The sequence below is a fragment of the Bison bison genome, unplaced genomic scaffold (assembly GCF_000754665.1).
Source record: "Bison bison bison isolate TAMUID 2011002044 unplaced genomic scaffold, Bison_UMD1.0 scf7180017864324, whole genome shotgun sequence".
Classification (NCBI taxonomy): domain Eukaryota; kingdom Metazoa; phylum Chordata; class Mammalia; order Artiodactyla; family Bovidae; genus Bison; species Bison bison.
In genome coordinates, this window is record NW_011494896.1 from 11,980,511 (window position 1) to 12,006,466 (window position 25,956).

Sequence of the window (25,956 nt, forward strand, 5' to 3'; positions counted from 1 at the left end):
CAAAGAATGCTCAAACTACTGCACAATTGCACTCATCTCACATGGTAGTAGAGTAATGCTCAAAATTCTCCAAGCCAGGCTTCAGCAATATGTGAACTGTGAACTTCCTGATGTTCAAGCTGGTTTTAGAAAAGGCAGAGGAACCAGAGATCAAATTGCCAACATCTGCTGGATCATGGAAAAAGCAAGAGAGTTCCAGAAAAACAGCTAGTCCCCTGATCAGGTTTCAAGTACATTTTAGCAAATATCTTTATGCAATAGAGACACCGCCTGTTTCCTGACATAGTAGTGTCATGTAGTGTGAGAAATTCACACTGGACATAGTAGTGTCACCTAGTATGAAAAAATTGAGACCAGGCAGCAGAGGAGCCTGCAGAAGTGGAAAGCTTATGGAAGACTAACTTTTAGGTTACTGGAATTTTTCAGTGCCCACTTGAAAATAGGACACAAGTATCTTGCTCTGATTCCATGATTCCTTGTCCCCAATGATAGCCTGTCTGATACTAAAGAACCCAACCCCTAAATCAGTTTCCATTTGCATAAATATTTATTTCAGCAAAATGTATTAATCATTATATGAGTGATAAGTACTGAGGTTGCAGAGAACAAAGAGGTGTAATTTTTGTTTTCATACAGGGTGCCTCAAATAGAGAGGTGTGAGAAAGTTATAATGCTCCTTAGTTCAATGAGTTTAGAATCGATTAGGGAAGTAAGTCATAGACAAAAATAACCAACACAGACAGAGCATTATAATGGTCATTATTGCTGCTGCTGCTGCTAAGTCGCTTCAGTCGTGTCCGACTCTGTGTGACCCCACAGACAGCAGCCCACCAGGCTCCCCCATCCCTGGGATTCTCCAGGCAAGAACACTGGAGTGGGTTGCCATTTCCTTCTCCAATGCATGAAAGTGAAAAGTGAAAATGAAGTTGTTCAGTCGTGTCTGACCCTTAGTGACCCCATGGACTGCAGCCTTCCAGGATCCTCTGTCCATGGGAGTTTCCAGGCAAGGGTACTGGAGTGGGGTGCCATTGCCTTGTCCATAATTGTCATTAGAGAGACCTAAAAAAGTTCTGGGTTCTAAGAAGGAAGACCTTCAGTCAAGAGGATTAAGAGATGCTTCGAGGAAGAGGTGGCACAGGAGGGGCATCTTGAAAGGATGTTGGATTTAGACATGTGTTTATGGGAGTGGGGAAGAAAGTCAAGATCATGGGAATTTCACGACAGATTCAGCAAGACAGAGATAGGGATATATGGGGTTTGACTAGATAAGAGGGAAGAATTGTACTGTTAGCATGTAGAGGATATTGAAGAAAAATGAAGTATCTGACTAAAACAATAGGCTTGGGATAGATTTTAGAAAGCCTGAAAAGTATGCTAAGACACATGGTATAAATCAGATTTCTAGTATTATCATTCTGAAAGTCATTGCATGGAGGGTGTCTGTAGAGAGAAATAGTGAGAACCTTTTACTTTTAATGAGGAAAATGCAGATGAATGATGTGTTTGGGGCAAGAATCTGGCCACTGAATTGTACTGCACTCATACATAATCAAAATAAAATGGTTTAGGTAACTTCTAAGATGGACTTCCAGTGTCCAATAAGCCATGTTTTTTTTTTTTTTTTTAAACAACCTTGTACTCTAGGCTACCTCTTTTTGGATACAGTAGCAACAACAGAGGAGACCTGAATTCTATTTCTGCTTTATCTTTAAGTTATTTTGTAACCTTGACCAAGTCATATAACTCTTCTGAGCCTCAGTTTCTTCTTTCAAATGAGAATTATTTATTTCAAATGAGATAGTTAATAAATTGACATTTTATAAAGCTTGATTAAGTACAAGTAAATGGCCTGGTGGCTCAATTGGTAAAGAATCTGCCTGCAATGCAGGAGACCCACATTTGATCCCTGGGTTTGAAATATCTGCTAGAGAAAGAAATGGCAAACCCACTCCAGTATTCCTGCATGGAATAGACAGAGAAGCCTGGTGAGCTACAGTCCATGAGGTCTCAAGAATCAGGCATGACTTAGCGACTAAACCACCACCACCAAAGTACAAATAAAATCATATCCATAAAATTATTTTTAAAAAAAGGTGAATGCCTTATACAGTCAAATTCTTAATATCATAAGCATCTGAAGACTCCAGTTTTCAATCTGCGTCTCCACACTGACTTGGTGACGACTTAGATTTAGTTCAAATCTAATCTAGATTTACTGACTTATACCTATGTTAACAACAATGCTTAACAGTTGTAACAAAAAAGCTTTTAAAAATTATGTATTTATTTGGCTGCCTTTGGGTCTTAGTTTCATCATTCAGGATCTTTCATGGAGGTGCATGAACTCTCTAGCTGTGGTGTGTGGCTAAGTTTTTCCTCTGTGTGTGGGATCTTAGTTCCCCTACCAGGGATCAAACCCCTGCATAACAAGGCAGATTCTAAACCACTGGACCACCAAGGAAGTCCCAAAAAAGAAATTTTAAATGACCCTTGGAAGGGCTGGCTCCTGACCTCTGTTCCCTCACTCGTGTCTCTATGTAATACCACTAATAAGCTCCATCACAGGGAAAAGAAAATTGTAGGAACTCAGGAATATCAGTGTACTGATTGTCACAGAATCCCAGAGAAGATAATAATAAATTCTCTCTGGATTGCTGATGAAAGTTACGACTAGGAGGTGACATGTGAACTGTGTTTGAAGGGTCAGTAGCATGGCGAGGGAGAGCTATTTAGGCAGAGGGACGGGGTGGCAATCTCTTAGATGCTGAAAAGAACAGGTGTATCAATGGCACCCCACTCCAGTACTCTTGCCTGGAAAATCCCATGGACGGAGGAGCCTGGTAGGCTGCAGTCCATGGGGTCACCAAGAATCGGACACAACTGAGCAACATCACTTTCACTTTTCACTTTCATGCATTGGAGAAGGAAATGGCAACCCACTCCAGTATTCTTGCCTGGAGAATCCCAGGGACGGGGGAGCCTGGTAGCCTACCGTCTATGGGGTCTCACAGAGTCGGACATGACTGAAGTGACTTAGCATAGCATCAAGAAGTGAAGATAATCCAGACTGTGTAAGGAATTTTGAGTTCAGAACAGTGTTTCGCGTAGTATCTTGGTGATTTCAAAACAATCTCTTCTTTCTTGTTTTTTCAGGTACTGGGATTTTTGTTGTGTTGGGAAAAAAATCAACTATACCTGCACTGGTATCATAAGGTAAGACATTTGAATCTTCATAGGAGACCTGAGATCAGGACTGAATGTGCCTCTTTGGCGCCAAGGGTTAAATGCAGAGCTTCCCCTTTCTTTGCCTCCCTTAGAAAGAAGCAATCTGGTTACACTGTTTCAACTAAAATCAGTTTCCAACAGATGAAACTGGATTACCAACCAAACTGAACCCAAACTTAATTTTTTCCCACTACTCCATGTTAAAACTCACTCTGTGACTCTGTTCTGTCTATCCCCATAAAATCTTGAGCAAGCTCCATTATTTTCCCAGTCCTTTAGAGTCACAAGAACTTTCTCATTTCAGTCACTAAGAATTTCAATTCATCGTAGTAGACTGAACTCAAACTTTATGAGACTTTTCCCTTCCCCTGTTTCACATGACCCAGGCCTGGAAACCTGCAGTGATGGAAAGAGTATGATTGTCTTTTACCTTTATTCCAGTGTATGGATCAGGGGAAGGAGCGACAGGGTGAAAGAACACAGTCCCACAAGGAGGAGTTACTTTCATCAGGACCAAGTAGATGCAGTTTTTGGCTCTTAATCCTGTGGATTTTTCCTTGCGTATTTTCAAACACCTTACCACTGAGAACCTTGACTGCAACTCTCTTGGTACACTCAATACTTGTCTTCCTATACTCCCTGAAATTTCTTTGTTGAGGTCCTTTGACTATCCCTTAGTTTGGAACCATTTAAAATTACACTAGAAGGGAAGTGGGTGAAATGAGTTGGGAGCTTGGGATTGACATATATACACTATTAATAACTGTGTATAAGTTAGATAACTAATGAGAACCTACCTTTTAGCCCAGGGAACTCTAATTAGTGCTCTGTTGCAACCTAAATGGGAAAGAAATCCAAAAAGGAGGGGATATATGTCTACATACAGCTGATTCAATTTGGTGTATGATAGAAACTAACACAACATTGTGAAGCAACTATATTCTGATAAAACTTTTTAAAAATAAATAAATTAAAAATAAAATTATACTAGCAGTAACAAAGGATCCATATCTGGTATAAAGAAGGAGGCATCACTGACCCAACATCTGAAGACATGCAGGTCATTTCCAACATTTCCTCCCTTGTCTAGTTCTGCCATGGGCTTGAGCATCTCCAGCACATCCTCTTGCTATTTATAGACTTTTTCAGGCATGGTTTTGATAACATTCTTTGTGTTTTCTCAAATCAAGGAACATGTCAAACTCTGAGTGGTTGCCTTAAATTTCCTTTTACTCAAAAGGGAAGTATGAACTGAATATATAAACTTAAGAATTAGGATGAATGGAAATTAAAGTCATAGGCTCATACAGGGAAACAAGAAATTGAAGACTGAACCTATAGGCCTTACTGAGATTCCTGCAGGTTTTGGAGTTGGGACACCATGAGCAGTTTGTCACTACCAAGGGTCCCTGTGGGTTAAACCATTCTGATTACCATTCCAGGCTTGTGTCTATTACAGAAACCATGCATACCTTGCCTCTGGCAGTCAGCACTGCTACTTGGCTTCTGCCACAGCAGAATCTCATCATTGCCTTTGAACTCAGGAAGCCCGTTTCTGTGGCAGCACCTCTCACCTTTATCCAGGCATAAAGCATGGCCACTCCAGTGCTTTTCAAGGATGCTGACAATTTCCTCACCAATGTGTTTCTCAGTGTCTTCTGAAACCTCCCATAGAGCCCAATATGAAGCAGGTTAGCTTATCACAGGTGATATTAATATCATTCCAGAAACCTTTTCTAAATAAATCATTGGATTTTTTCTTCCACATTACACCAAGAAATTGCTGGCATCCTAATTTTGTAAAGCATGGGCTACTATTGAGCCAAAGTTTCAGATAACCAAGCAATTAGAACCTCTTTGAGATGCATATTACCTGCTGCTGCTGCTGCTGCTGCTGCTAAGTTGGTTCTGCTGCTGCTGCTGCTGCTAAGTCACTTCAGTCGTGTCCAACTCTGTGCGACCCCATAGCCGGCAGCCCACCAGGCTCCTCTGTCCCTGGGATTCTCCAGGCAAGAATACTGGAGTGGGTTGCCATTTCCTTCTCCAATGCATGCATGCATGCATTCTAAGTTGCTTGAGTCATGTCCGAGTCTGTACAACCCTATAGACAGCAGCCCACCAGGCTCCTCTGTCCACGGGATTCTTTAGGCAAGAATATTGGAGGCATAATACCTAGATGCTGGTATATTGAATTCAGAGTCTTTGATAAATGCACACATATCAATAAATCCAGACTGATTTAATATTACTTTATTTTCTCCTTGTCTAGCATCCTTAATATTACATTTTCCTCCTCCTTGGCTAGCATCCTTTGAATTCATTCTTACACATTTTCTACAGGGTTTTGTTGAAATGCTTTCATCTCTTGAGGTATTGTGTGATCTAATTGCTGTTATGAATCCATAGCCAATGAAAAGTGGTGAAACTGGATATGAGAAGAGTTGAAATACCCTTGTTAGATAACTAATTTGGTTAGGCCTTTATACCTGTTAACTTTAAATCTTCCTGGCAGGGGAGTTTCTTTAGGGCTTGGAATTTCGGTGTGAAAAGAGTAAACCTGCGTTGTCCCATATTGTCTCACCGTTGCTTCTCCTACATAGTCCAAAAGTCTGTTCTTTACATCTGTGTCTCTTTTGCTGTCTTGATATAGGGTCATCGTTACTGTCTTTCTAAATTCTATATATATGCTTTAATACACTGCATTGGTGTTTCTCATTCTGGCTTACTTTTACTCTGTGTAATAGGCTCCAGTTTCATTCACCTCATTGGAACTGACTCAAATGCGTTCTTTTTTATAGCTGAGTAATATTCCATTGTGTATGTGTACAACTTCCTTATCTATTCATCTGCCTATGGACATCTAGATTGCTTCCATGTCCTAGCTATTGTAAACAGTGCTGCAATGAACATTGAGGTACACGTGTCTCTTTTAGTTCTGGTTTCCTTGGTGTGTATGCATAGCGGTGGGATTGCTGGGTTGTATGGCAGTTCTATTTCCAGTATTGGATGGAGTGAGGAGGCGGGTGGGAGGGGGTTTCAGGATAGTGAGGCACATGTATACCCATGGCTGATTCATGTCAATGTATGGCAAAAACCACAACACTATTGTAAAGTAATTACCTCCAATTAAAATAAATAAATAAATAAGCAATCACATAACTAAACCAAAAAAAAAAGAAGAAGAAATCTGGGAGGAAAGTATTAGTACCAGGCCTAATAGTGTATTCCCTTCTGCCTAGGCATGTTCAGAGAGCAATGAATGATCTCAATCAAAACTCTTTATAAATAGCTAATAACCCAACCTCCTAATAAATGTACTAAAGATATTTATTAGCCAAAATACATAGATAGTCCTTATCTATGAAAATGTCTATACAACAGGATTCTAACCTGTTGTATCTAGGTTGCTTGCAATAAATAAACCTGGAATTTATAGATTTGTAAGTGGGAGGCATGGCTGGCTGGAGTTGTATAGTTAATGGAATATATGAGAAAAAGATCCACCATAACTCAAAGATTCCTTCTGTGGAGAAATGTTTCCACATACTTTGCTTAGAACGCACCTCACATTTTAAGTCCCAGACCAGAATGTATCCTAATATAAGAGAGGAAAGACCTTTATATGAGTACCTGCATTTCACAGATTTCTCCAAGGAAAACTGTTTAATCTGTACCTTGCGTGTGTGTGTGTGCATGTGTGTTAAGTTGCTTAATGCCTTAAATCATTAGTAAAGCTTCGTGTTGAGTAAGATCACAGAATCACATGAGATTCATGTGAGTCTGATTTGTCTATTAAAGTTTGTATTGTGATGCATTTTTTGCTGATAAGTTATTTAAGATTTTCACCTCTATGTGGATCTATATATAAAAGAGTTTGGACTGTAGTTTTTGCTTCCTATAATGTCCCTGTTGGCTTCAAAAAACAAGTTAGAGAAAATTCCCTCTTTATTCTCTGGGAGAGTTTGTTAAAGTTGAAATATTTCTTCCTTAAATGTTTGAAAAATTAACCATTGAAGGCAGCAAGACCCAGAGTTATTTTGTGAGTTATTAAAATACAGAATTATGGAAGGGAGGAAACCAAGCACTGTCTAGGAGCAACACAGATATAGAAAATTCTCTATTTGAAGGGAAGAAGTTAAAATTATATCTTCTTGGTCTCAGTGTTTACTATGGCTAAATATAGTTTTCTGGGCAGCAGGTTTTTTCATCTGTTCACCAAATATTTATATAAAATTTACTGTGTCAGACATTCTAAAGACACCAAATATATAATCATAAACAAATATCATCCCTGATCTCATGAAACTTATAGTCTATTTGGGGAAAACATATTGAACAAAATACTGTTTACCTGAGATTGTATTGAGTCATATTAAAAAAAACCTGAATATTTGTAATGCTTATTTCTGAAACTGAATGAGACCTGCCAAGCAATATTGAGGGCCAAGCAGACATGGAGATAATAAATCAGTAAAGGAATCAGACCACATAGCTGTGTAGGCTTTTTTTTTTTTTTTCAGCCATGCTGCATAAAGCAGCAAGGAAGGTAAATTATTAGATCCATGTACTGGCAACCTACTCCAGTACTCTTGGCTGGAAAATTCCATGGATGGAGGAGCCTCAGAGGCTACAGTCCATGGGGTGGCAAAGAGCTGGACATGACTGAGCGACTTCACTTCACTGTTAAGGAATGATTAGATTAAAAAGATGAGGTAATGAGGTCCCTGAAATTGTGAGTACATATGTTTCCCAAGGACAGTTCTGATCCAAGTTTAGTGCTTAGAAGTCAAGGTATTCTTTTTATTTCCCCAGATCCTGATTCTGATAACAATTCTGTTTTGCTCACTTTTGTTATGGATTTTATTAACTTACTGGAAAGACAGGTGGCTCACCATTGGGCTGTCATTGCAGGTAAGCACCATCCTTAGTTGTAGCCCTGTCTGTCCAGATGTGTTTAGGCTGACTTTTGAATTTTCTCCCAGATCTTTGCTCCCTACATACACCTGAGCAGCATATCTGTGATGGTTTTGCTTTCGTGGCCTGTGGCCATCTACGTGATCCATTTGGAAGGAGAAGGTATGTCCTGTGGGTGGAACCTTTCCTGATTCTTCCAGCTCTGGCTTTAGCGAGTGTACTTCACTTAACCAAATAAGCTTGGTAAATAGCCAGCACTGTAACTTTTTGAAATTCATTTAGCTTGTTACTTAGGCATGCTCCTTCTGGTGAAACTCACAGCCCTACATGGACTGTCATAGCATTTCTCTGATCAAACATACCTTCTTCTAAAGAAGGATTCTCCTTCTAGAAAAATGAGAATTTCCTCCCTGTTATTACAGGTTGACTGCCTGGGAATAAATTGGAGTAGTTTTAGGGAGGGTAGAGGAAATTTTTAATTTTTTTTGAACAATGATGGTACAAGTCATAGTTCTTTTAGGTTGTATTCCAATACTACTATTTTCAACTTAAGAAACAGGTGGAGATATCCCCTGGATACATCTTAGTCCTTCAAAGCAGTCCCTGGTGAGTTCCTGTCACATCTGAGGACTTCCACAGAAGCAGAAATGTCTCCCTCTGCCCCTGTTTCCTCTCCATTCTTTGCCCTAATATTATGGAAACAAAGAATCAGAGCTGTATGTGAAACTATTTTGAGAATGGAGTTATCTCTCAGCGCCTTTACTGAGAAACTAGGAGGGCTTTCTGTCTCTCTTTTTTACTGATGGTTAGATAGGGAGTGCTTGTTGCCTGGGTTGTGCAAGAGTGCAGGAAAGATAAAAACTTAACTGATAGTGCTGCCATTAGGTATTCATACATGTGGGTATGTGTACGTGGCCAGTGAATTTTAAGAAATTTTTTTTGGGAGCAAGAACTTAAAGGGGACAATAATGAATTCTTTCTTTTTCATTTCCTGAATTTTAGCTAGAATGAGAAGATTCCAGATTACAAGTATTGAAAGAAAAAGAAACAAGAGGTGTAACATGCACACAAAATTGAGAAGTTAGAGCTGGCAGATCTAAATTTGAAAGTGACATAGGTGGTAATTTTTAAATGTTCAAATTGGTAAAATCCTTAGAGTAAAAATCCTCTAAAATAGTAAGTGTTGGAGAATGGCCAGTGATAACAGGTATTATGGTCAGGTTGTATGTGTGTGTGTCTCAAAGAGGGGTGGGAAGAGAGAAGTATCTATTATATACTGAGGATCTGTGACAAGTCAACACTGTCAAATCAATTATATGAGATCGATGTTAGTAGCAAAATAGCGCCATTATTCAGAATGAAGAAAATGAAGACCCAAAGAGGTTAAACAATGTGTCTGAGTTACAAAATTAGAAAATAGTAAATTCTGGCTTTGAATGTGGATATCTTTCAACTAGTATCTCTTCCACTACCACTCCCTGTCTTCAATACGGGGTATTTTAGGCTGACCTTTAAGGGCTTGAGGGCTTTCTCAGAACCAACCAAACTCCTCCTCCTTCTTAGAAGTTATTCCTTAACATTCCCTCTCCTTTTCACCTCCTGTACAATTCATTCCTTTGTAAATTTGCATTTGTAATAATTTTCACTTAATAATAAACTTTTATTTGGATAACACTTTTTTCATTTTCAAATCACTGAAAGAATACGGGGATGTGACAGAAATTGACAGTAAATCAGTGAGTCTACAGATGCAGCGAACCCATGTACTGAGTATTTACTTACTGTTCTTTTGAGGATAGTTACTTGCTTGGGATGGTTCTCCACTCTTCCTTTCTTTTTTGTCACTTTCTCCTTCCAACTTTTTCAGCTTTACAAGTGGCTATTGGGTTGCCCTTTGTTCTTATACTTTTGTGTCTCTATGTGGTGCCATTTGGGATTTATTCTGCCTGAGTTCAAGAGAAGGATAAATTAGGGCCCAAGCCAAACTTCTTCGGACATAGAGGTGCACCCATGGTAGGTCTGAGCATGATGGATGTTGGTGAGTACCGGTGTGCATGGGTGTGGAGGGCACATCAGATCCTTGGAACTCCCTGGAAAAGTAAAGGAGTTGACTTGAGATGACAAGAAAAAAGAGTTAAATGTAGAGATTTGACTTGAACCCAGGTACCCAATTCTCTGTCCATTTGTCTTTATTGTGTCTCAGTGACATTGCCTCAGATGAGCAGAGTCTCCAAATCAGATTTGAACAAAGAGCCAAGGGAGCCAAACTCTCTTCCTAAAGTCTTTTCTTACTGGGCCCCCTCCCTACCCTAAAAGGGATGTCAGCAGAAAAGACTGTGAGATTAAAGGCCTGATGTCCTTTTCTTCCACAGCTGGGGCCTGAGAATACCATAATGTCCTTTGAGAAAGCTGTTGAATATGGGGCCCATGGACTGGAGAGTGATGTACAAATAAGGTAGGAAAGAAGGGACCAGGGTGGGAGGAGAAAAGACCAGTGGATGACTCCAGCCTGCCCAAGCTGTAGAGAGGGCAAGCCCTGGGAGTTTCTCCCTTATTCTCCTGGCACATCTACACATAACACAATACATGAATCACTTCTCCTTTACAAACCATGTCTCTGCATCTCTACATTCTCAATCACAGGCTTATAAATCACACACTCTATATAGTCTCCACACATAGCTCAAATTTGTCCTCCCTGCAAACATGCTTGCAGCTTACCTCTGTGCCCTACCTTAGCAATCTATTTAACATTTCCTAGGCATCACCTGTATTCCTAATATATCCTTCTTCTGAGTGCTAGTGAGAGGCAGATGAGTGAGACAGAGTTGTGCCTAAGAGCTGTTTGCAGTCAGTGAAGAGACATGGCATGTTTACAAATAAACACAGTATAGGACCATTTGTGGTGAGCGCCTTCCAGAGAAGAGTAAGGCAAATGCAGTGGAACCTCAGTGGAGGAGGAAGAGGCCACCTCTTTTGTGAAAAATGATCTGTGTGCTCAGAACAGTGTTTGGGTTGAGCCTTGAAGGAAAAATAGTATTTTCCCAAGCAGAGGTGGAGAATGAGAATATTCTGGGCAGAGGCAACAGCTTAGTCAAAGGCATCCAAAGGAGGAATAGCAAGTTTGTAGATCCGTGAGCTGCTCTGTATGGATGCCAAGAGTAGTCCACTTTGGGGACGTGAGGGGCCTATGTGAAGGGGAAGGTATGGCTGCAAGGCTGGCTGAGACTGGATCACAGAGATCCCTAAATGTGTACTGGGCAGCCATGGTAGGTTTTAGAGAACAGATTAGCTTATTGTTTAGAAGGACTTATCTGAGAATCTGTGAGGGAGAATCATCATGGCTTTGGGCAGTAGGCTCTAGCAATGTCCAAGGGACAACAAAGGAAGACTTGGATCCTAGCAGGGACGAGGACAAATCCCATGCTTTTCTGTAGAATGTATGTCCTTGGGCAGCCGAAAGTAGAGACGAACCATCAGATGGTTATATTAGAGAATGTGGCATGTACTACTCCCTTTCCAGGCTTCTGTGAGGCAAACGGGAAAGAAATGAACATCCTATTTCACAGTGAAGAACTGTGGTTTGAGCCTGAATTCAAAGAAGAGAAATGTATTGCTGAGGACGTAAGGATAGAATGTACATGATAAAGCCAGAATTAGAACTAGATTTCCTGACCCCAGACTAGGGCTCTTGACATTACCTAACAGTGATGTTACCCAGCTGTTCCATGCAAGCTATCTGAATCAGATTGAAACTGGATGTTCTTTCAGAGTTTCTAGGTTCATTGTGCAAGTGCCTCATGGTCATGACCTAATGTGGTCATGGTGCTGAGACAGTGAGCTCCTGGCACATGGACTTTCTCTCTTGTCTTGTGACTTCAACTTCAGTGTCGATGATCCTCCCAACACTTTAGTTTCTCTGTGTGTTGATGTCTTCATTTCCAGTCTACTTCTACATACCTCCATCATCCATATTGATGGTCATAGTTTACACTTCATCATTAATAAAAATTGCATATCACTCAGTCTAGCCAGAACAGGAATACCACAGCAGTACCTAGAACAGGAAAATGTAATATCAAGAATTACTAAGTAGTAAAAAGTTGTTAACTAATATAAGAGGAAAACAGGACTGTGGAAATGCACAAGTAGCTCTATTAGAACTTCTACACATTCTACCCTATTCTTTCCAAGATTTACAAACACATGAAAAAAAAAATTAAAAACTGGAAAAAATTCACCAAACTTCTGACAAAAGACTCTGAAAGGTGAAGAAATGAAGGTGGACTGCCTGGGTTCGTAAGACTGAAGGAACTTCCTAGTATTAAAGCAAGTTTCCCTGTTGGTTATTTTGTTATTTTCCTCATATATCCTGACATGACCTCTGAAGAGACCTGTACAGAAACACCTACAGATGCATAGGGGAAAAAAAAAAAAAGCCTCACAAAAATCTGCTTTTTGTAGCCAGACAATTGGCATTAGGGTCACCCAGCAGGCTATAAATGTTTTGACCATACCTGTCCTACTCAGGGCAACACCACAGAAAAGCACTCTCCTCTCTCTCACAGCTTGAGGCTGTGGCCCTGAAGGGTGTGAGCAGATCCCTGTAATGACTTCTGCCCTTATGTCAGAGGTGGTACTCTCCGGTCTCTGCCCACTTAAGAGTAGAGGGAGGATTACTGAGAGACGTTTTCTAGAGAAAGTGATTTTTTTCTGGTAAAATATATTTAGCATAAAACTTACCATGTTAACCATTAAACAGTTTTAATTGAAGTGTATTTGGGCTTCCCAGGTGGTGCTAGTGGTAAAGAACCCACCTGCCAATGCAGCAGACTTAAGAGATTTGGGTTCAATCCCTGAGTTGGGAAGATGCCTTGGAGAAGGGCATGGCAACCCACTCCAGTGTTCTTGCCTAGAGAATCCCATGGACAGAGGAGGTTGGCAGGCTACAGTCCGTAGGGTTGCAAAGAGTCTGACATGTCTGAAGTGACTTAGCACTCACTGTTGATTTGCAGTGTTGTGTTAGTTTCAGGTGAATCTGGTATACATATACATTTATCTACTTTTTTTATTGTTTACTCACTAAGTCATGTCTGACTCTTTTGTGACCCCATGGACTGTAGCCCACCAGGCTCCTCTGTCCATGAGATTTCCCAGGCAAGAATTCTGGAGTTGATTGCTGTTTCCTTCTCTAGGGTATCTTCCTGACCCAGGGATCAAACCCACATCTCTAGCTTTGCAGGCAGATTCTTTACCACCAGAGCAGCCCAATCTACTTTTTAGTGTACAGTTTAATGACATTCAGTATATTCACCTTGTTTTGCTACCGTCACCACCATCCGTCTCTACAACTTTTCATCTTCTCAAGCTGAAACTCTGTACCTGTTCAATAAAAGCTCCTTCATCTCCCCTCCACCCAAATTCTGACAACCACTATCCTATTTTTCTCTATAAATTTAACTATTTTAGTTATCTCATATAATTGTTCAACATTATTCTATGTCTGACTCCTTTCACTTTGAAAATGAGTGAACTGAAAGTCGCTTAGTTTTCTCCGACTTTTTGTGACCCCATGGCTATACAGTCCATGGGATTCTCGAGGCCAGAATACTGGAGTGGGTAGCCTTTCTCTTCTCTAGGGGATCTTCCCAACCCACGGATCAAACCCAGGTCTCCCGCATTGCAGGTGGATTCTTTACCAGCTGAGCTACAAGGGAAGCCCAAAGGGATGAAAGTGAAAGTCATTCAGTCATCTCCAACTCTGTGACTCCATGGACTGTACAGTCCATAGAATTCTCCAGGCCAGAATACTGGAGTGGGTAGCCTTTCCGGTCTCCAGGGGATCTTCCCAACCCAAGGATCGAACCCAGGTCTCCCACATTGCAAGCAGATTCTTTACCAGCTCAGCTACCAGGCAAATTGTCATTTGCCGAATGACAAATTCATCTATACTGTAAACAGATGACAGAATTTCCTTCTTTTTAAAAAATTCTGTTAAAAAGCATATAAAATTGACCATCATAGACGTCTTTAAGTATCCAGTTCAGTAATGTTAAGTATATACACATTGCTGCGAAACAAATCTCTGAAACTTTTTTGTCTTGCAGATCTGAAATCCTGTAGCCATTAAACAACTTCCCTTTCCTTCTTCTTCAGTTCTGGATAACCATCTTTCTACTTTCTGTTTCTATGAATTTGACTATCTTAGATACCACATATAGGTGGAACCATACAGTATTTATCTTTTTGTGACTGTTTTATTTAATTTAACATAATGTCTTCAAGGTTCATCCATGTTGTGGCATGCAACAGAATTTCCATCCTTTTTTAGACTGAATAATATTCTAATGTATATATATATATGCCACATTTTGCTTATCCATTTATTTGCTGAAAACATTTGGTTTTCTTCCACCTCTTGGCTATTTTGAATAATGCTACTATGAACATGAACGTACAACTATCTTTTAAAGAACCTTCTTTCAGTCTTTTTAGTATATACCCCAAAGTGGAATTGCAGGATCACACAATAATTCTGTATTTAATTTTTGGAGGCACTACCATACTGGAGAAAGGAAGTCTAAAAACCTGTATATAAATCTTGTGCAGCTCTTCATATAACATGTATGTGAAACTACACAGACATAACAGAGTAGAAGATTTAATAATTAAACATTGGTTTGGAATACCATCCATGTTTTAGATTGACCTCTGGGTAGTACATAAAGACTAGAGAAGCATTACAAAGCCTCTTTGAAAACTAAATTGTAATTTGAACCACAGCCTATAAGCATGAACCAGGACATGTATTTTTGAACCAAAATAGGTTAACTAACTGTTAAATGCAATTTCAACAGGAACCAGAATCTCTAAATATTCTTAATGGCTAGGATATGATCAAAAATTTTCATCATACCAAAACTTATAAAAATCTCAACTTGAGCAAGAAAGGGTAATTAATAGATGTCAACAGCAAAAGAAAGGGGTGTTGGAATTATTTTCTTAAAAAAAAATTAAAGCACCTATCATAAAATTTCTCTAACAGAGAATTATGACGCTAAGAGCCAACTCACTAGAAGAGACCCTGATGCTGGGAAAGATAGAAGGCAGGAGGAGGAGGGGACGACAGAGGATGAGATGGTTGGATGGCATCACTGACTCAATGGACACGAGTTTCAGCAAACTCCAGGAGATGGCGAAAGTCAGGGAAGCCTGGTGTGCTGTAGTCCATGGGGATGCAAAGAGTTGGACAAAGTAAGTGAAAGTTGTTCATTCGTGTCCGACTCTTTGCGACCCCATGGAGAAGTCCATGGATTTCTGCAGGCCAGAATATTGGAGTGAGTAGCTATTCCCCCCTCCAGGGGATCTTCCCAACCCAGGGATTGAACCCGGTCTCCCACATTCCTGGCAGATTCTTTACCATCTGAGCCACCAGGGAAACCCAGACAAATATCTGACAAAGTTAGTACCTAAGACTCACTCTGTGCTTAGTCACTCAGTCATGTCTCACTCTTTGTGACCCCATGGACTATAGCCCAAGAGTTGTGCGTGACTTAGTGAATGAAAAGCAACAAATAGATAGATTAAAATAAAAGAATGGAAAAAATATACAAGTCAGAGATGGAGTAGTTATATTAATATTTGACAAAGTAAACTTCAGAGCAAAGAAAAACAGAAGAAACAAGGGGCATTACACAATGACTTTAAAACAGTAAATTCATCAAGAGGACATAACAATTCTGAATGTGTATGAACCCAAGAATAGAGCTCCAATGTACATAAAGCAAATGCAACAAATCTAAAGGAGAAATAAATAAGCCTATAACTATAGTTGAGAACAACACCACCTTTCTCTTAGTAATTGATGTAAAGACTAAACAAAACTACTAAAGATACAAGATGGTGCTGAACTATGCCATCAGCCAACAGGATCTATGTGACACTGATAGAAAACTCAGTGCAGGAACAGCAGAAGATGTGTTCTTTCCCAGTGTCTGCAAATCATATAATATACACTGTATCCTGCCCCCCCCCCAAAAAAAAACCCTCAGCAAATTTAAACATACTGAAATCATACAGAATGAATTCTCTGGCCACAACAGAATCACACTAGAAATGAATAACAAAGTTAATAAGAAAATCTCCATACACTCGGTAACTAAACAAACCCAATTCTAGATAATTCATGAGCTAAAGAGAATGTCTCCTGTGTTTGACATGTGATTTGCAAAAATTTCATTCTGTTGTGAGTTCTCTTTCATTTTCTTGATGCCTTTTGATTTTGACAAAGATGCAGGGCAATTCATTGACCAATGCCTCACACTATATATATATAGTGTGAGGCATAAAAGTTAACTGAAAGAGTTGGACACGACTGAGCGACTGAACTGAACTGAACTCAAAATGGATCAGTGACATAAATGTAAGAGGGGAAAGCATAAAACTCTTAAAAGAAAATACAAGGGTAAATCATGATCTTGGATTTCAGAGTGAATAATAGCCGAAAGTTGGAAACAAACCAAGGATCTATCAGCAAGTGAATTAATAAATAAAATATGGTGTGTATATATATATATATATATATATATAAAACAATATTATTCAGCCATAAAAATGGATAAGGTCTGCTACGACAGGGTTGTTACAATATGGATGAACCTTGAAATCAATGTGAAAGTGAAAGTCACTCAGTTGTGTTCAACTCTTTGCAACCATGGAATTTTCCAGGCCAGAATCCTGGAGTGGGTAGCCTTTCCCTTCTCTAAGGGACCTTCCTGACCCAGGGATTGAACCCAGGTTTCCCTCATTGCATGCAGATTCTTTACCAACTGAGCTATCAGGGAAGATGGAAACAATACGCTAAGGTGAAACTAGCTAGAAATAAAAAGATACAGTATAACTCTGTGTGTATGAAATATCTACAGTAGGCAAATTTATAGAGACAGAAAGTAAACTAAAGTAAAACTAGAAAAAACAGAAAGTAAACTAAAGGAGAGAGGGATCGAGGGCTGGGGAGTTACTTAATGGTTACAGAGCTTCTGTTTGCAGTAATAGAAAGTTTTAGAAATAGATAGTATTGATGTTTGTATAACATTGTGTATGCAAGCAGTGCCACTGAATTGAATAGTTAAAATGCTCTTAAAATGGCAACTTTTATGTTTTATATATTTTACCACAATGAATATCAATGAAAAAAAGGTAAACACTGGAAGAAAAACATCCTTTTCAATGGAGTCCCAGAGCAACTGGACATCAGAAACAATAAAAGTGACTCTCAATCTAATCTTCATGGTCTAGAAGGGAAATAAGTACAAAAACTGAAAATTGATTATGGATTTAAACACAAAATATAGAATTAAAAAATATTTAGAAAACCAAAGTGGGGAAAATCTTTGGGATGTAGGGCTGGCAAAATGTTCCTAGACTTTATACCAAAAGCACTATCCATGAAATGAAAAAAAAAATCATAAAGGGATCTCAAAGTAAAACACTTCTGTTCTGTGAAAGATCTTTTGAGGAGGACAAAAAGAAAAGTATCAGATGAAGAGGCAATATTTGTAAAATATGTATCTGACAAAAGGCTTGTATCTAAAATATATAGGAAACACTGAAACTCAACAGGATAAAAAAATTCCAAACAACCCAGTTAGAAAATTCATGAACAATCACTTTACCTAAAAGGATACACAGATAGCAAATAGGCACATGAAAAAATGTTCAACTTCATTAGATACTAGGAAAATGAAAACTTCTATCACTACTCACTTATCAGAATGGCTAAGTTTAACAAATAGTGATATCTCCTAATGATGGTGGATAAACTGGATCACTTACACATTACTGGTGAAAATGTAGAATGGTATAACTGCTCTGGTAAGTTTGGCACTTTCTTCAAATGCCAAATATGTACTTACCATACAACCCAGAAATCACACTACTGCAAATTTATTCCAGAGGGGGAAAAAAATTGATGTTCATACAGAGCTTTATGTTAATGTTCATAGCAGCTTTATTTATAATGAGCAATATCTGCACAACCCCATTGTTTTTCAAGAGGTTCAAGAGGCCAAAAGACTGTTCTATACATCTGTGCCTCTTTTGCTGTCTCGCATACAGAGTTATCATTACCATCTTCCTAAATTCCATATATATGCGTTAGTATACTGTATTGGTGTTTTTCTTTCTGGCTTACTTCACTCTGTATAATAGGCTCCAGTTTCATCCACCTCATTAGAACTGATTCAAATGTATTCTTTTTAATGTCTGGAAGAATGGCACTGAAACATGTATAATATCATATAAGAAACGAATCGCCAGTCCAGGTTTGATGCAGGATACAGGATGCTTGGGGCTGGTGCACTGGGATGACCCAGAGGGATGGTACAGAGAGGGAGGTGGGAGCGGGGTTCAGGATGGGGAGCACGTGTACACCGGTGGCGGATTCATGTTGATGTATGGCAAAACCAATACAATATTGTAATTAACCTCCAATTAAAATAAATAAATTTAAATTAAAAAAAAGAGGTTCAAGAGGTAAATGATCAAACTGTGTTATATCCATACCATGAAATAGTACTCAGCAATAAAAAGGAGTGATCTAGTGATACATGCAACAGTTTGGATGAGTCTCATGGGAACTGTGCTGCATGAAAAAAGCTACCCTCTAAAGGTTACATACTATATGCTTTCTTTACTATATAATTTTCAAAATGATAAAATTAAGTGATTGAAAATAAATCAGTGGTTGCCTGGAATGATGAAGGGGAGAGAGCATGGTGGCTGTGGCTATAAATGATAAAAATTGCTCTCACATCTTTACTGCTTTGCCTCTTGACTGTGGTGGTTGTCACCTGAATCTGTCCATGTGATAAAATGAGCATGTACACATACAAGTACATGTAAAGCTAATGAAATCTGAATAAGATCAGTGATTTTATCAATATCTATTTCCTTGGAACATTGGACTATAGTCAAGACGTTACTGTTGGGGAAATCTCATCGTATTATTTCTTTTTTTAAATTTTTAAATTTTCTTATTTTATTTTTATTATTATTATTTTTTTTTTACTTTACAATATTGTATTGGTTTTGCCATACATCCACATGCATCTTCCACGGGTGTACACGTGTTCCCCATCCTGAACCCCCCTCCCACCTCCCTCCCCATACCATCCCTCTGGGTCTTCCCAGTGCAGCAGCCCCAAGCTTCCTGTATCCTGCATCGAACCTGGACTGGCGATTCATTTCTTATATGATATTATACATGTTTTAATGCCATTCTCCCAAATCATGCCCCCCTCCCTCTCCCACAGAGTCCAAAAGACTGTTCTATACATCTGTGTCTCTTTTGTTGTCTCACATTTTCGTTACCATCTTTCTAAATTCCGTATATATGTGTTAGTATACTGTATTGGTGTTTTTCTTTCTGGCTTACTTCACTCTGTGACTTTGTTTTTTTTCTTCTTCTTATTTTCTTCAATATTGTATTTTTGACATGGTATTATTTCTTACAAACCCAAGTGAATCTACAGTTATCTCAAAATAGAAATTTTTAAACAGAAAAGAATTCCATCAGCTTAAAAAAAAACCCCAGACAATCTGATTCTAAAGTTTATAGGAAAGATAGGGGAACTAGGATAGCTATACCAATACTGATAAAGAAGAATAAAGTTAGAGGAATCACACTGTGTGATTTCAAGACATACTGTCTAGCCACAGTAATCTGAACAAGGTAGTGATAGAGAAGAATCAGACATGCAAATCAGTTCAACAGGATAGGGATTACAGAAACAGATCCCAGTACATAAACCCGTGTATGTGTTTTTTTTTTTTTTTTTAACCAAAGGTTGAAGATCAGTAAAATAAAGACGGTCTTTCTAATAAAAGGCGTTGGAACACTTGAACTTCCGTTTTGGAAGTGAGAGTAGTGGAGAACCTCATGCTTTACCTCATACCTTATACAAAAAGTAGCTCAAAATGAATAATAGATCTAAATGTAAAACTCCAAAACTTTGACAAGAAACCATAGGAAAAAAAAGCTTTGTGAGCTTGCATTAGGTGAAGATATGACACTACAAACACGTTCCATAAAGAAAAATTGTAAAATTAAACTTTATGAAAATAAACATTTGTCTTTTGAAAGACCCTGTGAAGAAACAAAATGCAGACTGGGAGAAAATATTTGCAAACCCATATGAAACATAGGACTTGTATGCAGAATATAAGCATTCTATCAACTGAACAGTAAAGAAACAAGCCCTTTATAAAGGGGGCTTCTAATGCTTTCTTGGCCCTTCACCCAAGAAAATACACAGATGGCAATCAACAACATGAAAATATGGGTAACATCATTAACCATTAGAGAAAAGCAAAGTCATAAGGTATCACTACACACAAATATAATGGTTGGAAAAAATATATTGGCTAGAAAATACTGGCAAGGATGCAGACAGCTGAATGAATCTCTTATATATTGTGGAGGATTGTAAAATAGTGTAGCCACTCTGAATTATAGTTTGGCAATTTCTTATAAACGTAAACATTCACTTACCATATTAGCCACATTTAAAAATTATTTATTTTTAACTGGAGGATAATTGGTTTACAATCTTGTCTTGCTTTCTGCCATACATCAATGTGAATCAGCCATAGGTATACATATGCCCCCTCCCTCTTGAATGACCCTCCCACCTCCCACCCCATCCCACCCTTCTAAGTTGTCACAGAGCACCAGGTTTGAGCTCCTTGTATCATACAGCAAATTCCCACTGGCTATAAATTTTACATATAGTAAAATATATGTGTCAATGCTAGAGTCTCAATTTGTCTCACTTTCTCATTGCCTCACTGTGTCCACAAAGTCTGTTCTCTACTGTGGCCCTGCAAATAGGTTAATCAGTTCCAGTTCTCTAGATCCCATATATATGCATGAATATATGATATTTGTTTTTCTTTTTGTGACTTCACTCTGTATAACAATCTCTTAGGTTCATCCACTTCATTTGAATTGACTCAAATGTGTTCCTTGTTTCGGTTAAGTAACATTCTATTATATATATATACCACAGCTTCTTTATCCGTTCATCTGTCAAAGGATCTAGGTTGCTTCCCAATCCTAGCTATTGAATGTTTGTACACATGTGTATGTGTATGTGGCCAGTGAATTTCAGGAAATGTTTCTGGGAGCAAGAACTTAAAGGGGACAATGATGAACTCTTTTCTTTTTCATTTTCTGAATTTTACCTAGAATGAGAGGAAAACAGATTAAAAGTAGTGAAAGAAAAAGAAACAAAGAGGTGTAATATGCTCAAAGTTTACAGGTTAGAGCTGAAAGGACCTAGGTGGTAATTTAAAAATGTACAACTAAGACCTAATACAAGCCTAATAAACGTATTTTTTAAAAATGAAAAAAAAATGTACAAATGGTTGAAATCCTCAGAGGACTAAAATTGTTAAGTGTTGGGGAATGGCCAGTGATTACAGGTATTATGGTCAGGCTGGGTGTGTGTGTGTGTGTGTGTGTGTGTGTGTGTGTGTGTGTGTGTGTATGCTTAAGGGAGGGGTGGGGAAGAGAGAGAAGTACCTCCTGAGGACCTGTGATAAGTCAGCACTGTCCTCTCAATTATATGGGATGCCTGTGTCTTTTTCAATCGTGGTTTTCTAAGATTTTATGCCCAGTAGTGGGATTGCTGGCTCATATCATAGTTTTATTCCTAGTGTTTTTACGGAAGTTCCATACTGTTCATCGTAGAGGCTGTATCAGTTTACATTCCTGCCAACAGTGCAAGAGGGTTCCTTTTTCTCCGCATTCTTTCCAGAATTCATTGTTTGTAGACTTTTTGATGATGGCCATTCTGACCAGTGCAAGGTGATACCTCATTGTAGTTTTGATTTTCATTTCTCTAATAATAAAATTTTCCTGTTTATTTTCCATCTGTTGTCTTTACAGTCTTTTTTTGGAGAAATATCTGTTTAGGTCTTCTGCCCACTTTTTGATTGCGTTGTTGTTTTTCTGGTGCTGAGCTGCATGAGCTGCTTGTTTGTTTTGTAGATTAATACTTATCAGTTTCATTTGCTATTATTTTCTCCCATTCTGAGGGTTGTCTTTTCACCTTGTGTATAGTTTCCTTTGCTGTGTAAAAGCTTTTAACTTGAATTGGGTCCCAGTTGTTTATTTTTATTTTCATTACTCTAGGAGGTGGGTCCTAGAGGATCTTGCTGTGGTTTATGTCAAAGTGTGTTCAGCTGATGTTTTCCTCTGTAAGTCTCACATTTTATTTGAGAGCTTTTGAAAAGTAGTTAATGGCCTTTTTAGTTAATTAAATACTTTAGATGTTTTATTTTATTTTTGTTTCTTTTTTATTATTATTATTTTTTTGCATATAAGCATCCAAATGTACTTTAATGTTGCTTCTATTTACAAAGAGCATAATATTAAAAAACCTGTTTCCCAGAATAATACAGGATCACTACAGCCCAGAGACTCCTCTCTTCCTAAGCAGTGTTGTGTTTATTCCATGCAAAAACAGAGCTGAAAGTTTAAATGGTTTTTTAATATTTAACTTACAGCCATTTTAGTTTTAAACTGCAGTTATAAATTTAATATATTTCATTTTTAGGTACCCAGTAGTCTGATTTCAATCTTTTCAGAATACTTAAGTAATTCATATAAATCTAACACATTAGATGAAAACTATATTGACTTTAATGCTTTTACATCTTTCAAATTATTTTGTAAATGTAGTAAGATTTTATTTTATAATCATAAATCTCAGTCAGTTGCTCTATTTAACATTTTGAATTGAAGTTACAAAGGTAAAATGGGCCCAAATATAAATTTACCTGAAATATTAAATGCCCAAAGATTTATTTTTTAATTAATTAATTTTTAATTGAACGATAATTGCTTTACAGAATTTTGTTATTTTCTGTCAAACCTCAACATGAATCAGCCATATATATGCCCCCTCCCTCTTGAGCTTTCTTCCCAGCTCCATCCCCAATCCATCCCTGTAGGTTGACACAGAGCCCCTGTTTGAGTTTCCTGAGCCATGCAGCAAATTCCCATTGACTATCTATTTTACATATCTAAATACACAGGTTTCTTAAGCATAGTACTAGTAACATAGATATGACTGTTTTAAACATATGTACTTTTAATTCTGCATCTTTCCACTTTTAGATATACTTATTCACCAGAAAAACAAATGTCATCTGTGTTGGTTTCCTAGGGGAATATATTATGGTGGCCTTTATTTTATTTCAATTTTTAAAAATTATGGGAAAAAAAAAACATAAAATGTTCCATTCAGTTCAGTTGCCCAGTCATGTCTGACTCTTTGCAACCCCATGCACTGCAGCATGCCAAGCTTCCCTGTCCATCACCAACTCCTGGAGCTTACTCAAACTCATGTCCATCAAATGGGTGATGCCATCCAACCATCTTATACTCTGTTGTTCCCTTCTCCTCCAGCCTTCAATCTTTCCCAGCATCAGGGTCTTTTCCAATGAGTCAGTTTTTTACATTAGGTGGCCAAAGTATTGGATTCATCATCAGTCCTTTCAATGAATATTCAGGACTGATTTCCTTTAGGATTGACTGGTTTGATCTCCTTGCAGTCCAAGGTACTATCAAGAGTTTTCTCCAATGACACAGTTTGAAAGCACCAATTATTTGGCACTCAGCTTTTTTTAAGGTCCAACTCTCACATCCATACTTGACTACTAGAAAAACCATAGCTTTGACTAGATGGACCTTTGTTGGAAAAGTAATGCCTCTGCTTTGTAATATGCTATCTAGGTTAGTCATAGCTTTTATTCCAAGGAACAAGCATCTTTTTATTTCATGTCTGCAGTCACAATCTGCAATGATTTTGGAACCCAAGAAAATAAAGTCTGTCACTGTTTCCATTGGTTCCCCATCTATTTACTATGACATGATCCTTGTTTTTTGAATGTTGAGCTTTAAGACAGCTTTTTCTCTCTCCTGTTTCATTTTCATCAAGAGGCTCTTTAGTTCCTCTTTGCTTTTTGCCATAAGAATGGTGTCATCTGCATATCTGGGATTATTGATATTTCTCCCAGCAATCTTGATTCCAGCTTATGCCTCATCCAGCCTGACATTTTGCATGATGTACTCTGCATAGAAGTTAAATAAGCAGGGTGACAATATACAGCCTTGATGTACTCCTTTCCCAATTTGGAACCAGTCTGTTGTTCCATGTGTGGATCTAACTGTTGCTTCTTGACATGCATACAGATTTCTCAGGAGGCATGTAAGGTGGTCTGCTATTCCCATCTCTTGAAGAATTTTCCACACTTTGTTGTGATCCACACAGTCAAGGCTTTGACATAGTCAGTGCAGCAGATGTAGGTATTTTTTTGGAACTCTCTTGCTTTTTCCATGATCCAGCGGATGCTGGCAATTTGATCTCTGGTTCCTCTGCCTTTTCTAAAACCAGCTTGAACATCTGGAAGTTCATGGTTCACGTATTGCTGAAGCCTGGCTTGGAGAATTTTGAGCATTACTTTACTAGCATGTGAGATGAGTGCAATTGTACAGTAGTTTGAGCATTCTTTGGCATTGCCTTTCTTTGGGATTGGAATGAAAACGGAGGCTGGGCGTTTTCCAGTCCTGCGGCCACTGCTGAGTTTTCCAAATTTGCTGGCATATTGAGTGCAGCACTTTCATAGCATCATCTTTCAGGATTTGAAACAGGTCAACTGGAATTCCATCACCTCCACTAGCTTTCTTCGTACTGATGCTTCCTAAGGTCCACTTGACTTCAGACTCTAGGTTGTCTGGCTCTGTGTGAATCATCACAGTATTATGGTTATCTGGGTCATGAAGACCTTTTTTGTATAGTTCTTCTGTGTATTCTTCCCACCTCTTGTTAATATCTTCTGCTTCTGTGAGGTCCATACAATTTATGTCCTTTATTGTGCCCATCTTTGCATGAAATATTCCCTTGGTATCTCTAATTTTCTTGAAGAGATCTCTAGTCTTTCCCATTCTATTGTTTCCTCTATTTCTTTGCATTGATCACTGAAGAAGGCTTTTTATTATCTCTCCTTGCTATTCTTTGGAACTCTGCATTCAAATGGATATCTTTTCCTTTCTCCTTTTACTTTAGCTTCTCTTCTTTTCTCAGTTCTTTGTAAAACCTCGTCAGACAACCATTTTGCCTTTTTGCATTTCTTTTTCTTGGGGATGGTCTTGATGATTGCTTCCTATACAATGTCATAAACCTTTGTCCATAGTTTTTCAAGCACTCTGTCTATCAGATGTAATCCCTTGAATCTATCACTTCTACTGTATAACTGTAAGGGATTTAATTTAACTGAATGGTCTAGTGGATTCCCTACTTTCTTCAATATAAGTCTGAATTTTGCAATAAGGTGTTCATGATCTGAGCCACAGTCAGCTCCAGGTCTTGATTTTGCTGACTGTATAGAGCTTCTCCATCTTTGGCTGCAAAGAATATAATCAATCTCATTTTGGTATTGACCATCTGGTGATGCCAAAAGAAAAACAACACCCAGTTGTGGAAGTGACTGATGATGGAATTAAAGTCCAATGCTGTAAAGAACATAGGAAATCTGCAATATTAGGTCTATGAATCAAGGTAAATTGGAAGTGGTCAAACAGGAGGTGTCAGGAGTGAACATGGACATTTTAGAAATCAGTGAACTAAAATGGACTGGAATGGGTGAATTTAATTCAGGTGATCATTATATCTACTACTGTGGGCAAGAATAGTCAACAGAAGAGTCCAAAATGCAGTACTTGGGTGCAATCTCAAAAACAACAAAATGACC

General features: G+C 38.4%; 1 protein-coding gene across 1 annotated transcript in view; it reads left to right on the forward strand.

Annotated features, from left to right (window-relative positions):
- The window catches only part of LOC104998192 (glycerophosphodiester phosphodiesterase domain-containing protein 4-like), a 129,215-nt gene that overhangs the window by 43,905 nt on the left and 59,354 nt on the right, over positions 1–25,956 (forward strand). Inside the window, 6 exon segments of the mRNA XM_010853257.1 lie at positions 3,154–3,213; positions 8,038–8,136; positions 8,208–8,301; positions 9,142–9,219; positions 10,007–10,152; positions 10,512–10,594. Coding sequence (XP_010851559.1) covers positions 3,154–3,213; positions 8,038–8,136; positions 8,208–8,301; positions 9,142–9,219; positions 10,007–10,152; positions 10,512–10,594 — 560 coding nt within the window.